Source organism: Andrena cerasifolii, chromosome 3 (assembly GCF_050908995.1).
Source record: "Andrena cerasifolii isolate SP2316 chromosome 3, iyAndCera1_principal, whole genome shotgun sequence".
NCBI lineage: Eukaryota > Metazoa > Arthropoda > Insecta > Hymenoptera > Andrenidae > Andrena > Andrena cerasifolii.
Window position 1 is genome coordinate 20,449,996 of NC_135120.1, and position 17,928 is coordinate 20,467,923.

Here is a 17,928-nt window from a genome sequence, read left to right on the forward strand (position 1 = left end):
TGGCGTATTGTGTCGAGCTAATTATTTCGCACGAGACCGTCGACACGGTCCACTCTCGCTTATCAGCGGCGTAAATTCTATCGGCGTGGGTACCAGGCTTAGAACGACGCCCTACAAATTTCCATTCCAGCCACCGGCGAGGAATTCCCTTCAACCATTCCCCGCATCTTTCCGGCGCGCGTATACAGCCATACCAATGCCGCAGAAAGCCAACAAACGTGCATTAATTAGCCATAGCCCTGGTATGCGCGAGATGAAGTGGTAAACCTGACTCGCTCCTCTTTCTTCTCTGTCCCGCCTGCTTCCGTCCGCTCTCCCCTGGCTCGTTCGTTCCGCCATTTTTCCGCCCTCGCTCCTGCATCTTTTTTTCCTGCCTGCAAGCCGCAAGCCACTTCTTACGCTCTTCTACTCTGGCCGAGGCTAATGCACCTCATTTTAAAATCGGAGTATCTTCGCCTGGCGAACAGGCTCCTCTCCTCTGCCCACGAAAAGTGGATTCGATCACCCTCTGAATCGTCCCGGTGGCGCGATAATCGATAGGGACGCGCCAGGTTGAACCGTGAGCGTTTCCACGTACCCTTTCGTTCTATGAATTTGCTACCGGGAGCATTCGGACTTTTTCTTGAATGAAAATTAGCGGTCGAGTATTAGATTATTGATTTCCGAGACTGCCTTTAGTTGTATAATTGAAGTAGGAGTAGTTCTGCTTGAAGATATCAGTTATCTGTCGCCAGGGTTCGGTTTATTTTTCGTGCTAGTGGTTTTTAATTTTATTTCCTATGCGAGCACCGAATGGTTTAATTCGCAGCCGGCAGTCGTTTTGCACCGCTGCGCTTTGGGAGCGCGTCAGTTTGCAGAGCACGAATGGATCAATCGTTACATAAACGAGGAACAAAGCGTAAGTGGATACGACGCGAGGGACGTATATTTCATATAAATAATTGTAAAAATCCTTCGTTTCGGCGGAATAACGAGGCAGCGCGAGGCAAGATTTATTTCGCGTTCGCGGAACGTATTAATTCGCCGATGGGAACGATTTAATGCAAAAATAATTGGATCCTTCCAGTGGAACGCGGCAGCAGCGCGGGATATTAAAGACAGAAAACTGGTCGTCAAAGAATTCGGTGCTCTGATATTGCGCGCGATGGCGGAACTGACATTGCTACCTATGCTTTATCGTAGCATGACTTCGGGTGGAAATATAATTCAGTGCGTGAATTCTGAAAATTCTATGCAACACATTTCAGAACTCGACGGATGAGTCTTAGTGAAGCTGCAAAATTTCCATGGCCCTCAAGTTCCAGACCCCCCAAGTTCTAGAGTCCCTAATTCCGAAGTTCCCTGACAAGGGAAAATCTCGAACCTGAAAATTCAAAAAATTCTGAAACTTTGTGGATATGTAGGGAATTTCCTCCTGATTACAACGCAATTTTATTTTGCTGCCCAAAATCACGCTAACGGGGTGAAATTAACCCCTGAAGATTCGGCTATTTTTCGATTTTATTTTCCAACTCGCAATCTGTAAGATATAGGAAAGAAATTTCAAGACAAAAGTTATTTCTTTTAATTAGATCTATCAAATGGTAAAAGTTTTATCAATTGTTTAAACCATTAGAAAAAGTTATAAAAAAATATTAATAATATTTTCTAATCCCTATATCCCCAAATTCCAACATCTCCAATTGCAAATATCACGAAACACCATAAACACTCTCCTCGTCATTCCTGCCCCTCCAACCCTCGACCCCTCGGTGAAATCATCGGCTAGGCCATGATGTCGCGACATTTGTTCGCAAAAATGCAATCAGTCCGGTAAACACAGGGGAAAACGTGGCAAAGGGCGGTGAAAAAGTAGGGATGGACAACGAGGGTGGTGGCAAGGGAGACAGTAAAAACGATGCAGCAGCTGCAGTGTCGGGGAACGACTGCAGCCGGATGAAAATTGCACTTGGACTGTACACTCTCGCTGGTCCAGCTCGCTGGCTTGTAGCTCTCATTTCCTAGGCTGAGTTCGCCGACTGTCCCATTCGTTCCATTCGACCTTTCTTTGTCGCTCTATCCACCGCCACCCCTCCCTCTACATGCCCGCCCAGCTTTCTCCAACCGAGCGGTATTAGCTCTGAAAAATTGAACCTTCGACTAACTGCCAATTTCCCCTGCTTGTTTCGTTCGGCAAATCGACACGCCACACGTTCTCCTCGCGCTCCTCAGCTACGTTTTTCCACGGGCCACGGACCGCGTTCGAGAGCGATTTTTATAGAAATTGCACGGTCCCGTAAGTTTATCCAAGAATGAATAGAGCAATCGAGGGCGGTCAGCTCGAAGACAATTCAGCTTCTTTCAATTTCCCACGAAATGCATAGTTGAAAAACATCATGCCGGGGAACTTCCTTTCGGATCATCAATTTAACCTCGCTTAAACCCTAACCGAACTTCGCCCGACAGGGCGCGCACGATCCCCAGATGCCGCAGTCGCTCGATCGCAGGACCTTGCATTGAGGCAATGAATAAATTCCGGTGTGCTCCGCGGCCCGCACGAATCAAGTGGCGAAAACAGGACGCGAGGGCGCGGCTGGGCTGGCGTTTATCGCGATAGACGTTTATCATTTTATTATCGCGTGCGGTCTACGGTATCCCCTCGCGTTCTCGGCGAGTATCCCTCCTCGTTGACGTTCCTCCGCGCGCGACGAATTAGTTTTCGATCAGCCGCACGAAATTTCCCCGAGGAGACATTCCGCCTGAGTTCCCGGTCCGGCGGGAGCCTGGCACATCGGCTAAGTAATTTAAAGTAGCCCGAGATTGACCTCCGCTCCGTGCGCGCCAGTAATAATTGAGCGCCGCCGCGAAGAACGCCCGAGTTGCACGCGCCCACGGGAAACCCTTCTCCGGCGACGGTCGTTATTGCATTCGCGGAAAGAATGGCGAGGAGTGTCTTGAGGATTGTCAGGGAGGAATGAAATAGGCCGAGGACCGAGAGAAATGCGGTAGTCAATCGATGGAGTGCTCACAGGATCGAGGAAAGACCGCGGCTCCTGTTTGCTTTTCATTCGCCCGGCGAGAGCTGGCCGAGTTTCCTTCAGACCTTCTCTTCCACCTCCTTCTATCGCGTCCTCCTGTTCCCGTCCGTCCTCTTCCAGAGGACTCCCTTCCACCCGCGCTTCGCGTGGCAGCTCGCGCACGTTCCGCAGGCTTCGAACGGGCAGTCCACGCCCGTCGATATTTTTCAAACAACGCTTTCTGCGAGCGTTCGTTTAAGGGGTTATGCCTAGTCAGGCGGTCGAAAAGAGGCGAATATTTGTGATTTTTTTTTGAAGAAGCGGAAGCGTATAATTTTACGAAACTTTTTGCGTCTAAAAGAGCAACATTTAAAGAACATTTGGTAATTTTTTCGTAGAAAAATATTTAAGTTTATAATAAAATAACAAGCGACATCCAAGAAGCATTTTTCAAAATTTGGTTTTGCGGTGAGCATTGCCATTCGGAACCAGATTATCTAAAATCAAAAAACAAAATAGATTTCGTTAGTATATTAATGTATCCTCAGGTTGGCGGAGAGAATTTTCCGAAATATTAAGTTAAAACAAAATGGCGGCTATTTAAAGTTGAAATCCTGATTTTTTCGCGTGATTTTTGCAGGAACCGTGTCCTGCCACGGGGGATAAATATTCTGCGAGCTCTGTCAAGTGCTCTGTTATTTAGGTTGAGCTTTGCGATGAACGTACACGTTTCAAGTGCCTTCTTCTTAGATGCCCGTTCACTGCTACGGCTTCCACTTCTACTGTTTTATTTCCTCCCGCTGAAATGGCACCTCGAAACCGCCCTGCTTTCATCCATAAGAAAGCTGAATCTCGCCGGGCTATTTTGCAACGATGGCCAAAGACTTGAGTCGATCGCGCCCCGTGACGATCGATAAACAATAAATCCGGATGCATTAGCGCGGCGGGGATGCACCCGGCACGAGCGACAGCGTCCGCCATTTTTACTGCGGATCAACGTATTCGGAAGATTCTCTTCCAGTTTGATTTGCAGCGGGCCTCGGTATACATATATCTAAACACAGCAGCCCTCGGCAGGGTTTTACGGTCTGCCACGGATAATAGTAAAAGCGCGGTGGTCATAAAATCGCAATCGCATAATGCATTATCGTAAATATAAGGCTGCATAATGCTCGTGTAAAGATTCCCGGCGAGAAGGGGGGGATATCTATTTCGTCCGTTGTCTGGTACTGAAACAGCAACAATGCAAACGGCACAGATCACGGTTCCCTTTTTCCATCGCAGCCGTGGATCGTAAAACTGCGATCCTTGGTATGGAAACGAATCATTGGAAAACGTTGGGGCGCGTTTACAGTTATTGCCTCGGGGGCTCGTCACGAAGGTGCTCGGATTTTCGTCACGAGATAGTATTCGACGTTCGGCGAAGGTGGCCTGGACTGATCGCTAAGGAACTTTGATGTAAACGTCGATACCGTGCCGACGGTTTTGAACTTTTTAATTAGCCCGCCTGTCTGGGGAACAAAAGGGAACTGTGGTCAATTCGTTTCCATTTTACCGACAGGGGAACTTGCAATGATCGCTAAGTAGTTTCTCGTACTTTTGCTGGAGCTCGCAATCGTTGAAGGAGTGGGCACGCATCTCTCGATGTCACGCGATCCACTTAAGTCTTCAGCTGTCGAGGGAAATGTCGCGTTGGGGACCAGTTCCTTCTCGCATCAGAATTCAATATTCTTATAGACAGAAAGTGGAATGCTTCGTAATGCCATCACGCCGCGATAAACTGAAGATGCGAGCTGCAAACTGAAACGGAAAATTCTCGAACGTTGGTACCGCAGAATGGTGGCTAAGTAAAAGTAACAACTCATTCGCTGAGCGGAGGTGAGCGAAAAGCAACCCTTACGCGTTGGTGGTGCTTTTAAGAGTTATCTTGGAATGATCTTAGTAAGCATTCTCCTGCAAGTTTTAATCTAAGCTCCACTAGTAAGACGGTCGAAGAAATTGAACGTCGACCGCTAAGTTGGACGTATTATCGACGTAATAATCGACCGAGAAATCGAAAGGAGAGATGGACAATTATCATCGGAAGACAATTGAGAATAAGCCCTCCTTTGGCGGGCGTTCCCACGAGTTAATAGATCATTGTCGTTTTCGAACAATGATGGGACTGCGCTCGCCGTAGTAGGAAAGACCAGCGAACGTACTACAGGCTGGTATTGTTCATCCACCGGAAACGCCGGTGAATAAATTGGCCGCACTGTTTCCACGGTGCCGCGCTATTATCCCGCAGCGCGGCCACACATTCGTTATACGTGCTGATGCTCGGTGTTCGCGTCACACTACTTCATCGGCTCGAATGGAAGAATCGATATTTTTACTATCCTCAATAATTAACGGTCCCTCGTTTTAATAATTCAAAAATTAAAAGCATAGGTGTAGCTGAGTACTTAAGGGGTCATGCTCAGTTAGGAGGCCGAAAAAAGGGTGGTCTTTGGAAATTTTTTACTCAAAAGCTATAACACATTTCTCAAAAAATCTTTTTTTGTTTTAAGGATTGCATCTAGTACCGTGCATCGTAATTTTTTCGTTTAAAAATATTTATCAATAACTAAGTTATGGTCCATGACTCGAAGGTTCGAGTGATGGACAATAACTTAGTTATTGATAAATATTTTTAAGTCGAAGGTTCGAGTGATGGACAATAACTTAGTTATTGATAAATATTTTTAAATGAAAAAATTACGATGCACGGTACAAGATGCGATCCTTAAAAGGAAAAAAGATTTTCTGAGAAATGTGTTATAGCTTTTGAGTAAAAAATTTCCAAAGACCACCCTTTTTTCGGCCTCCTGACTGAGCATGACCCCTTAAAGTCATCACACCTCGCCAGGAGCATGTACTCGAAAAAGTACTTGGAATTAGTTCTAATTGTGGTAAAGAAGAGGCTATAAAGTGTTTTGTACGAACAAATGCATTACCTACTACTCTGTAAGGTTAACTACTACTGCTTACGTTTCGCGAACACCGAGAAAATGAAGTGTTTCGCAACCTATGAGCTGCGAGTTGCAGTTAAATTAGCAGCTTCTTTTATTCAATTCCAGTACGTCCCCCGACACGCGGAATACCATTATAGCGCTTTAATGGGAAGTCGGACCCGCTGTACAGCCGATAGCCCCTTTCTCTTCGTTCTTGCTTCGCCTCACCCACACTGTGTCCTTCTATCCGAGCTTTGTCGTTGCCTTAACTTTACGATCCTCTGCAGCCATAAACTCGGTCTATCGAAAATTACGGGCAGGATATCCTGCAAGAACCGAACTACGCGCAACTACCATCGAGCAGCAAGCTTCCCGCGCGCGGGATATTGCCATCAAGCTGACGCATATTGTCTAAATCCATTTGCAAACGGGATCGATGGAGTTAATGAAAGGATCGTGCGCGCGTGGGTCGATCAATGAGATACGCAGCGTCTGACTTGATACGTTTCCCTGGATCCTACTACTTAAACTTGCCTGAGCGAACTACTGTGCCCAGCTCAGAGCAGACTGCATATTGTAGCACCAGATTAATAATTCAAAGATATTTATCGAAACAGGGAATCGCGAAAAATGTGACAGCGCGATCTATAAAGATTGCGCACTCGTATCTCCTAATAAAAGACGACTTCCAAGACACAAGCGTTGCCTTTAACTCAGCCAAACTCTCCTCACCACCCAGCAGCTGCGAAACAGAGCAACCACCCCGCAGCTCTTCCGAAGGAAATGACCAGCCCGGACAATTTGTTACGCCGTCGTCCAGCAAGTGTGGCCGCTCGCGTCTGTCCACCCTGAACACGTAACAAGCCGTTCCTGCCTGGCCGTGTTACGTCGCGCTGTCTAAAATACACAAGATGATTTACGACCGTCCATTTGTCACAGCGACGATCTGAAAATTTTTGACACGAAACACAAAGTCAGCGAAACACCAGCGGGGACATTAAATAACTATTAAAGGAACAGGGTAACCCTTACCCAACCCCTGGTGAAAAGATGGCGGGCAAAGAGGGCGCGCCGTGGGGGTAGAGATCTAACATACTCCACCGCACTTTATCTCCTTCTTATAAATGAAACAGGTTATTTATTATCCAATAAAGAGACGCCGCTGGTTGGAGGCACCCTTGCGGTTACATCGCCGGGGTTCTATCCTCTGACGTGTAAATATCGAGGTTTCCACCGTCACCCTCTCCGGAGACCGACCGTTCCATCTTTCACTCCCCTCTGCTTGCCAATTTCGACACCGCATGTTCCTACCGTGTCATTTGGAGGAATCTCGAGGCGAGCGCTTCCTCTGACGGTGATTTCGACGGCTGAAAGAGGACACTTTAGGTGGACTAATAAGAAACAAACATGTACGTACGAAAGAGGGGATTCAATTGTAATCTCGCGAACATGGAAGCGCTGGGGGTATCTCGGAGGGTGCAAGAAAGTAGGAGAAGAATTCCCGCTACCCTCCGATATAAGTTTATATTATATTTCGCGATATCTGTCGCGCGGAGAAGTTTTATCGAAGCTCGTTTACACAATCCCAGCGACTCGTTCCACCCGCATCTGCGCTCCTGGATCGTTCTCCCTCGTCCCAGGCGACGAACTGCGCAACGCCGCACAAGCACGGAGCGTGCGGAACAAAAGTGTTCGATCGCATGACCGAGAGAAATCCCAGGACACGCTTTAATAGCCACAATTTCTTAAATTGCCCGCGGACGATCGTATCTCGCGGAAAGATTTCGTGTCCGTAGCCTTTATCAGCCCGAGCGAAAGAAGAATGCAGGGGGACCCGGGGGACGGTGGGGAGAAAAGAGTGGCCGTGTACTCGGAACACTCAACAAAGCGGCTTTAATTAAAACTTTGCTGCGAGTCGGATAGCCCCGAGGATATTTTCGGGCGAACGTAAGCAGTCGGAGCTTGAGAGGGAAGCCCTGAGCAGACCTCCCCCGCGATGCTGCTGGTCAGATCACGAGATATGAAGGTTCGTCGAAAGTCGAACCGTGTTTGGTTTCCAACGTGCCGCGGAGGATGTCGGACATCTGTTGAAGATGGGGGATGTTGATGTCTGTCGACTTAATCGCGGCCACGTTGACTTTCCTGTTGGCAAATTGACGAGGCAAAAAGTACTTTCACCGTGGGTTTAGACATGTAGGATTCTTTTTATTATTAAAGCTAACTCACAGGGATCGCAAGGTAAAAAGAACAAGTTTATTAATATGATGAAAAAATATGATTGAATATAGTAAAATAGGCACAAGAGTTCACGCTTCGGAGACTCACTCATTCCAATCGCTCGATCCTTCAGACATTTCTAACTTCCATTCGAATTTCGCTTTTGATTCAATTTGTGTCACATGAACTGTGTTCCAGGTCAGCTTCACGTTCTTCCTAAGCTTTCCATAGGAAATTTAGGGGACGCTTCAAGCTTAGTACAGTGATCGAAATTAGGCGGTAGTACGTTATGGGAGATACAGAGGATACTCTTTCCTTTGCCGCTGCCACGAAGCTTCGCCGTAGCGCGAATTCCCTGTTGAAATCGCTGCTCCTTGAGTCTACGCTGACGCGCTTGCGCTCGCGTGAACGTCCGAGCGAATTTAGAAGCGACTGTCGATTGATTTTCTCTTAACTCGATCGCGAGTTATTCTCCTGAGCGTGCTACGCGTCTTCGCGATCTTTCAAGAGGAAGTAGTACGAGGAAGTTTAATGAAGGCGTTAAATTAACTGGTAGAATGTCTGAAATTTGGAGAATCGAGTTCTACTTCCTTGGTTGGCAGGCTGTTGCTCACGCAATTCGATACGTTTTGCATCAATAATTGGTTGCTTAGAATAATTGGCAATCATTTAATAATACATTGTTATTAGACCCGAGGGAATCCTTGCGTTTGTAACTGAACTGATAATTGAAGCATTCCTGCGAGCGTTGTGTAATAATCTATGTGTTGGGGTTATTGAATAAAACAACCTGCCACGCACAATTGTTGGGAATATACGAAATAATTGTTTGTTAAAAAATGGATAATTAATTGAACAGAATCACGCGTGGCACGCCGTGACGCCATGAGCAAGAAGTGCGCGAAGACCGCCACGTTAAAAAACAAAAAGAACGACGACGGCGACGCCTTAACTGAAAAAGACAAACGCGCAGCAACTCCTGTTGCTGACCACACTATGTCGTTAGGAACATATTTACATGAAACAAACAGTTTTCACCGTAATATTCACTATTCACATTCAGAAAGCGAGGATTTCTTCGAATACTTCGCCTCATCTATCTATGGAACGATAAAAAGAAAACACTTTTAATAGCCTCGAAATCTGTAATTTCCAAGCGAAAGAGCTAACTAAGATATATATTGTTATTTAAATAATGTTTAAGCAGAAACTTTCCGCGGAAAAGTATCACGTGCAACGGCAATATTGTGCCGTTTACCGTATAAGAAAGAAATCGTGAAGGAGCATTTTACTGGGAGCTTTCTCTCCAAACGTAGTTAGTCGTCTCTAATTGAACCTATTAAGGAAGCCTTTCAAGCATCTCCAACTTTCTGCGTACAAACGGTTCAGAGGAACCTGCCTCGCTTCTTTGGTTCTAATTTTAAACTCGTGCCAGAAGCAATTTCTATTATTTAAAATTATCGGGACAGTTTCCCGCTTTGTCGTGTCGTTTAAGGCGATTGGCGAGTCGGTAGTTAAAGAATCATTCAAGGTACATTAGCAGAACGAAACACAGTGCTCCGCCCTTTAATTCTTCACATGCCATACATTTTTGATGCCTGGATCCGACCGCGGTCCGAATCTCCGCGCGAAACTCCGCGCGATATCTCAATTCCTGACGCAACCGTCTTTTCCATCAGGCTTCCTCCGCGCATTCCACCCGCACGTTTCCTTAGCAGTTCCCAGGGATTGCGTTTTATCTGCGGCAGGAGCGACGCGTTTTCCGAGGAATCCACTTTCTGAAAAATACAAGCACGGAGAGAGGTGGCGGCCTCTGCGACGAGTATCCCTCCCTTTTAAGACGCCGAAAGGGTTCTACCCCAATCCTGTAATGTAATAAGATGCAACTTCGTTTCGCGCTTCACGCACTGTGTCGCGGAAACTCTTTTCTTCCCCATTCTGGTATTCGCCACACGCGTCCTCCAACAGAAACTCCCAACCCGGCCGAAAGCGAATCGTCCAACGTTTCTCGCGATTAAGGAAATCGAATGGGGGAGGAACGTCGCTCCGAAATCATCGCTAAATCATGCTTCAAGTGTGTTCGCCTGTCCGTGATTTAACGTCACCGTATTTCACGAGAAACTGGCACTCTCATCGACGTTTCGCGGAAAAGTCTGATACATCTCGCTGTCGGGAACTGTTTTATATTGCCAGGCGAGGGTGAATGGCGATGGGGTATAATCAGGGGCGAGCTTATCCCTCCATTTATCTCGCCACAATGTAAAGTTTGATTTTAGATTAATTCAACGATAATTTTAACGGGATTCGAGGCTGTGGCGTTTGATTTACGGGTTGTTAATCGTATAAAGAATACCGTGGCTCTTTCGCACTTCTTTCCCTTCCACTTTGAAAAAAAAAAACATTCCATATAATTAACCCTGAATTTCTACTTCGAAATTTCCGAGCTTACATATTCAAAAGCCACCCTCGTCTGTTGAAACCCAACGTTCCGGCTGAACAGATCGGATGACGAAGCAGCAACCAGTCGCGGATTCGAATAAATTCGTCTGCCTGGCACAGTTTTCTTTCCGCGGGGGCAGTAAATCGTTGGAAACGTCCGAAAAATGTTGGACGTCGAAATATTTCAGCCGGGAATCAATATTGTTGCCGGCGACTTAAATATAGATGAAACTCTTCGGAGGATAAACGGACGAGAGAAAAAAAAGAAGAAGGGAGGAGGAAGGAGAAGAGGCGCACGATCCATCCCGGGCGCGTCGAATAAAACGGATTCGCCGCGGGAGCGTGAACATGCATCACAGACGCGATGGAATACCCGTCTGGATTATACTTTTCTTTTTCGACGCTGGTCGATCCACTCACGTCGGATTCCTTTCTGTCCCCGTTATCCGCTTTCCTCCGTTCCAGCCGTGTGTAACCCGCGCGAGAATCCTATCTCCGTATTTTTCTTCGATCCCGACTTCGCCTCCCTTATTGAGCCCTCTCGCAGCCAACCCCTGGCGGACCAGTTACACCGTTACGAAGCAACTAGACCAAGGATATCCTACCCCCGGTCAGATTGTCCTCCGGTTTTTCCTTCCGCCCGCCATTCTCCCCCTAATACCCCAGCCGGCGTTACGGCGGCCAGCCGTGCGTCGCCACCCGCGACACCCCTTCTTAATATCGAATATCGCGCGATAAGGCCACCGTCGTTTCGCCGACGTTCTGGCAAAGTCAATTTGCCGGTACATATGTCACAGGGTCCAAGGTATTCGTTGGTTCACGTGGCCGTGCAGATGTCACTTGGTTTCTTCTAAACGGAGAGAAGCTGAAGGGGTCGATCTCACGGCATGCTGATGATGGATATATCACTGGGTTCCGCGATGGATCTTTATTCCTTATGTGTTCATTCCTGCAGAGTGTTCGAGGTAGTGTTCCTTCTCGAGAATTCTATAATATCTTGTTTCTCATTTCTCGAGAAATTACTGTATTTCTCCAGAAACTTTCTCGAGAAACTTTAGTGTAGGAAAATTATTATAAATCCCATTTGTTTTCGGAAATAAATTTTCAGTTACTTCAAATTGTGTGCTACTAGTTAATCGTGAACATATAAACACAAATACAATTTGTAATAAATGTTAGCAATACATACGAAGAATAATGCAATTGTTTGACGCGACATTAGACGCATTGTGCTTTTTAAAAAACTATTTTAAAACAAAACAGTAATGTTTCTCCTTGCTCACATTTTGTATTAGTTAAATAAATTTATCAATTACATTTAATATCTGTTTTTCATTTACACAAGTTTTGTGTAAGTTAGATCCGAATAAAAATTTAGATAAATATTATCAACATTATTACAAAAATATAAATTTTGCAGTATTGATTTAATTCTTTGAAAATTCTCGAGAAATATAGTCTGATTTCTGATTTCTCGAGATGCGAACAATATCGAGAAATCAGGAACACTAGTTAGAGGCAAATTGGATGCAGAGAGAACTGAGGGATAGTATGGATTACTTTATTGCTGTCTGGTAGTTACTTATTCATAAAATGATAGGTAATTGTGTTCTCCGGCCTTGAGGCTACGCAGAAGCGTAAGAAATGTGGACAAGGCTCTCAGCAAACTTATTAAGTCGGTCCGTTTTTGTGCGGAATGGTTGAAGTCAACACTACTATTCCGTTGATTAAACCGAAACAATTCGCAGGTTGGATCGGGATCGTGTTAACGCAAGCTTCCACGCGGCGGTAACGTGCTGCTCCAGCGAGAAACAGCGGATTTCGGATACGTAAATTCCGCTTCTCCATGCGACAGCACGATTCTGTAGCTGACTGCGCGGCACGAACGGGGTGGGGAGCCGAAAGGGTGCGAGTGACATTTTATTAAGCACAGAGTTTCATGCTTAGAAGCAATTTAGACGTATACAGCGAGGCAGAAGTTTCATGTCGGCTCCCAGCGCACGGGAAAATCATTTGAATCTTGGAAGTCGAGCGCGGTGATTTAAAGTGGTCTCGTTTCGGACCGGTTGTTCGCGAGTTCCTTTCCCTCGTAATTATGTATCGCTGGCTGGGATCGCTTTCACGTGGCACTTCATTAAGAGCCGCTTGTTTTTAGGTAAAAAGGAATCGAGGCGATCGGAGCACGCATTCATCAGACGCTCGTCACGATTCTGTCTATTTCTACAAATCCGCTCCTCTATATCTCGCGTCGCTGATATTGAATCAGGGACGCTATCGTTTCCCGTTATCGTGGTTACTGCGAAACGCAGCGATCCCTTCTCCCGAAGGAATCTTTCGGATGCCCGCGCCCCCCTCGACAGCAAAGTTGAATGCAGTTTCTTAAATTCGCTTCCGCCGGAAAAGTGGAGTTCCCTGAATCGCGGCAGCTTCCCGGCAGAAATATAATATTGCTCTTTAATCCCCGGCCCGATGTTACCTAAAATTGCGCCGCTTCAAAGAGTCGCTGTCAGACTATATACGCGCTCACCGTCAGGAAGTTAAGAAAACTTTTGTCAGAACGCGCAGCCCGCCCGTAATAGATTTCCGCTAACTACGCTTCTTCTAAATTGCCTTCGGAAGCCGACAAGGCCGGCGAAATTAACCGACGGCTAAATCGTCGCGCTCTTCAATCCCTGCGCGAAGTCTCGTTTTTTAATATATCCGCGGAATAAAGGGGCGACCTGGCGGGAGGCTTTTGTAAAAATGTAATTTCCAGCGCGCAGCTCGCGTCACTGTTTCCCGGGGAGGAATTAACTAATTTGCCTGCTTTTGCCACGTTCACCCTTTATTTGTCCACAGTGACGCGTGTACGTACGTAATCCTTAAATCCCTGTCGGCGAAGTTGCACCGAAACCCCGCTCACCACCGCGCTTTGTCACTGTCGCGAGATTCATAGCGCGTTACACCAGCCCTCCCCCGCGGTTTTCCCTTTTTCCACAGGGAAATTGCAACAATTTCGTCCTGCGCGAGGCAACCAGGGAAGCACGCGGCGTACGACCGTGACAGGGGAGGGAGCGGCGACCTCTTATTGACCCTGGGCGATGGTCGCGGCTCGTTAGCCGCCGTTCCCTGCCTTCGTTGTGCACGAGCTTCCGCACAGTCGCGTTAATTAACTCGCCCGCTACGCCACCGAGGCTGAAAATAGTGTTTTGGCGCTATTCGCAAATTATCTGGTCAAACGACAGGGGACACCGCGCTGAGGGCGCGCTGAAAGTGCGCCGAAAACGCGGCCCCGCTCGAAATGGCCATCCCGCTGCAAGTGCGCGTTGTCGACGCAATAATCACGGGGTTGCGTGGTCTAGCGAGCTGCGAATATTGCGTGGATAATGCCAATCGGAGCTGATGAATGTATTGAAGTTCCCCTGTTCCCCTGGAAGGGACGCAATACGCCGTTATCGATTCGCAACGAGTGACGGCTGATCAATTTCTGACTGTACTACTTAAAGTAGTCGATGCTTGGTGTCCGACGCAGGGGATTCGGGGTAGTGCTTCACGGGGCGATTGGTTATTGATGGGTGGTTTGTATGGTTAATGTCAGTGCACTTTTCGTTATCTTGCGATCGTTTTACGTTTTTCACTTTTGAAACACGCGAAGGTAAAGCTAAGGTAACACGAGCTTCCACCCCGATCGGCAATTAATGCAGGTGCACGTATCTTACGGTGAAATGGATTAACCCCGACGATTAATCGTACGATAATGCGCCGTGTTTCCCTGGCCATTAATCACTTTGCAAATAAGCGGCGTTTATTTGATTACAGGCTATGGCCGACGTACGCAAGCGCGCATAACAACCTGGGTACGCTGACGGTGGGCGACCAAGCGGAGCAACACTTTTTGGCAGCGATAAACGCTCAGCCGGGGCACGTGAACGCTCATTACAATCTTGGCCAACTTTACAGGTCAGTGAATGGATACGTGTGATGAGCAGTCCTGGCGAAATTCCGTGAAATCACCCGAGGGATGTATGAAGCGTAACTAGGTCTTAGTATTCAGCAAATTTAAAATACTTTCGCGAGCTGACAACTTACCATCGATTGGGCAGCGAAATTAATGGCCCCACAAATTGTTCCACTTGAAATCGTTTGAGGATCGCCATTAGTGAGGATCATCATCGTATTCCCTTGAGTATTTCACTGCGCAACAACGAAGGTCGCGCGGAAAAATTAGTGTTCACCTGCTGAGGTGAGAGAACGGGGAAAAGCTCGACAGGAGGGAACAATGTCGAAATCAGGGATTGTTCAGGCTCCCGCGACACGGAACACCCGGGGGACGCTAATGGAGTCTTCCATCGCGCGGAGTAAACAGAGGCGCAGGAAGAATCTCGGTTCCCGCGCGTTCTATTTTATTAATGGTATATCGAGGTAGACCGAAGTGCATGTTCCGCGATAAATTCATCGTGGCAGGGTAATTCTGGCGGCCTGGTCAAAATTAAAGTTTAATTAACGCCTCCTGCTTGATAAATTAAAGTTTAATTGACGGGAGGAGCGAGGCTGTGCGTGCGTGCGCCCACCACCACCTATATCCGCCACGCTGCAGAGAACTTTCGTCTCGTACCGTTGCGAGAGACGGGGAGCCATAGACCATACATTTTTCAGCCTTTCCCTGGAGGAATTTTCCAACGAAATTTCCCTTTGCAACTAACAAAAGCGTTACGTACTCAATGATTCGGAATAGGGATTGCAAACCGGTAAATCGGTAAAGGGGTTTGAAGCTTTTTTTCACTGGTAACGTAGTAGATATCGACGGAATTATGCGCTACTATTTCTCGCGATCTACCGGCAAATATCGAGAAATACGTATTTCTGACGATCTACCGGTAAATATCGAGAAATACGTAATTTACCGGTAAATATCGAGAATTACGTAATTTACCGATAAATATCGAGAAATACGTAATTTATCAAATTACCGCTAAAAATTTGGCGATTTACCGGTAAAAATTGGACGTATAGCAATGTAGCGCATATATATAGCGCACAATTCCGTCGACATCTGCTACGTTATCAGTGAAAAAAAACTTCAAACCGATTTACCGATTTTCCAGTTTGCAATCTCTAATTCGGAATCGTAAAGCGAACATGTCACAGTTGAACTAAAAAATTTCCAATTTCCTTGAGTTCTATTACTTGTATGTTACGTTTGAGATATGTATATATCTCTCTCAGAAACTGCCTAACTTAATGCGCCACAAATTCATTGCCTCTCACCAGGAAAACTAACAGGACAGAGGAATGCATACGAATGCTGCAGAAATGCGTGTCGTTAGATCCAGCGTACACGCCCGCCTACCTAGTTCTAGCAAGATTGGCAACTGGTCCAGCTGCGGGGGTTCTTCTCAGACACGTGGTCCGCCTGCAGCCCCGAAGCCCAGACCATCTGGCGGAATATGCTTCCTGGTTGTACCAAAACGGTAAGTGACAGCGGTAAAACGACTGAATTGCTTCAGAGGGATAAACCCCCCGCGTCCCCCATTACTACGGTCCAAAGTACGGGTTAAAGTAGTTTAAAGTAGCCAAACAACGTCGAAGCTCCGCCGCGAAACAGCCCTATAGTAGTACATCCCCCCTCGGCCGTGCTCGTCCCGGCTTTATACTCACGCCAAATCGTCCTTCGTCTCTTCAGGGAAATGGCTACACTCCCTCAAGTACTATCTCAAAGCCATGGAAGTCTCGCCCTCGCACAGACCGTCGCTTTTGGGAACGGTCAGGATCCTGAGGTCGCGGGGTCAGTGGCCGAGAGTTCATCAACTTATCACCAGGTGAGTAAACGTGACATTAGTGGCTCTTCCGATTGGTAGAATTACGAAATACGATAGAAAAAAATGACGCGTGTACTTGTTCATGGTTCCGTTTGATTTTATCTGTCATAAAAATTCGGGGAAGACACGTTTCAGAGTTTTTTGATACCACTGACCAGCTCGAGGTAATAAGGAATTTTAGAGGTCTTGTTTGAAGAGACACCGGTCCGGGGAAAGATAAATCAGAAATCCCAGCGTAGCAGCCGCGAATCACCCTCAACTGCTCAAAGTAAATTTAAAAAAAAAAGCAAGAGTAAACGGAAGCTCTCCGTGACTGCCTCGTTCCCGCGAGTTCTAATTAGAAATGCACAGTCGCGAGCATTTACTGCCGCGCAAACGGATGATCGGAGCAACTTACGGAGCTCCGATTTTCGTGGTCCACGCGAAACTTTCGTCCCCGGATCGCTGAACCCTCGATCGCTTCTTCTGTATGCGACGCGTTCGCATGCCTGCGTACGCACACTGATTATAGGATATGCATGGCGAGCTCGCCCCTTGTGTTCTCGCCCTCGTCGTTCTTCCACCCTTTCCCCCCGTTTCTTTTTCCTCTTCCGCGCACTGTAATCCTCCCGCGCCCCGCAGCGCAAATAGCGTCTATAAAACAGCCACGGTAAATTTGCCGCCGACGATTCCCGTTGTTTTTGCAGCCGGTGCCCCCTGTTGGGCTTGCACGACCGTACGCGCACCCCCTGGAATCAATTCTTCCTCGCTGCACGAAATTATGGCTCGATTCCGTGATCGATAAGCCACGTGTAAGCGAATGGGGGTTCGATCCATCTGCCTGGAGGATTCCTTGAATCCGTTTCAGATACTATGAGGAGATAAAAGTGTGTAGGTGCAAATCCACGATGGACAAAAGTATCGTGTCTTACACGAGACTTTAATCTCACGACACAATTGTTTCGTTGTTCTTTAATTATTCTGCCATTACCCTAGTAGCGCAAAATATTGAATACACATACATCCAATATTAAAAAGAGGTTCAACAGCTTTCTAATATTTAAATATACGTACAATATTTATTCTAGATTAAGATGCAAATATTTTTTCTAAATGTACTGGAAATATTCATTTTATATTAGAAAACAATATTTTTGTCCAAATATGAATAAAATATTTATTTAATATTAGAAACAAAATATTTTTTCCGAATGTTCGGGAAATATTAATTTTATATTATGAAAAATACATATATTTCAAATATAAAGTAAATATTTACTTTACATTTTTTTAAATATTAATGTAATATTTCATGAATACTTATTTCACATTTTCTGAATATTTACTTTACATTTTTTAAATATATATTTTACATTTCCTGAATATTTATATCGGAACTCTGAATATTAATTTCACATTTCCAGAATATTTGCTTTATACTTTCTGAATATTTCTTTTACATTCCACGAATATTTAGTTCATATTTTCAAAACATTTATTTCACATTTTCAGTATGTGCATATAATA

The 17,928-nt window shown here is 46.2% G+C and overlaps 2 protein-coding genes across 2 annotated transcripts in view; one reads left to right on the plus strand and one right to left on the minus strand.

The window, feature by feature from the left end:
• Window positions 1–17,928, minus strand: part of LOC143366758 (trypsin-1-like) — a 356,002-nt gene that overhangs the window by 211,969 nt on the left and 126,105 nt on the right. The gene's annotated exons all lie outside the window — the stretch shown is intronic.
• LOC143366727 (protein O-mannosyl-transferase TMTC1-like) overlaps window positions 1–17,928 on the plus strand; it is a 187,481-nt gene that overhangs the window by 153,551 nt on the left and 16,002 nt on the right. Inside the window, exons 11-13 of the mRNA XM_076808045.1 lie at window positions 14,423–14,563; window positions 15,875–16,074; window positions 16,287–16,422. Coding sequence (XP_076664160.1) covers window positions 14,423–14,563; window positions 15,875–16,074; window positions 16,287–16,422 — 477 coding nt within the window. The remainder of the gene's footprint in view (window positions 1–14,422; window positions 14,564–15,874; window positions 16,075–16,286; window positions 16,423–17,928) is intronic.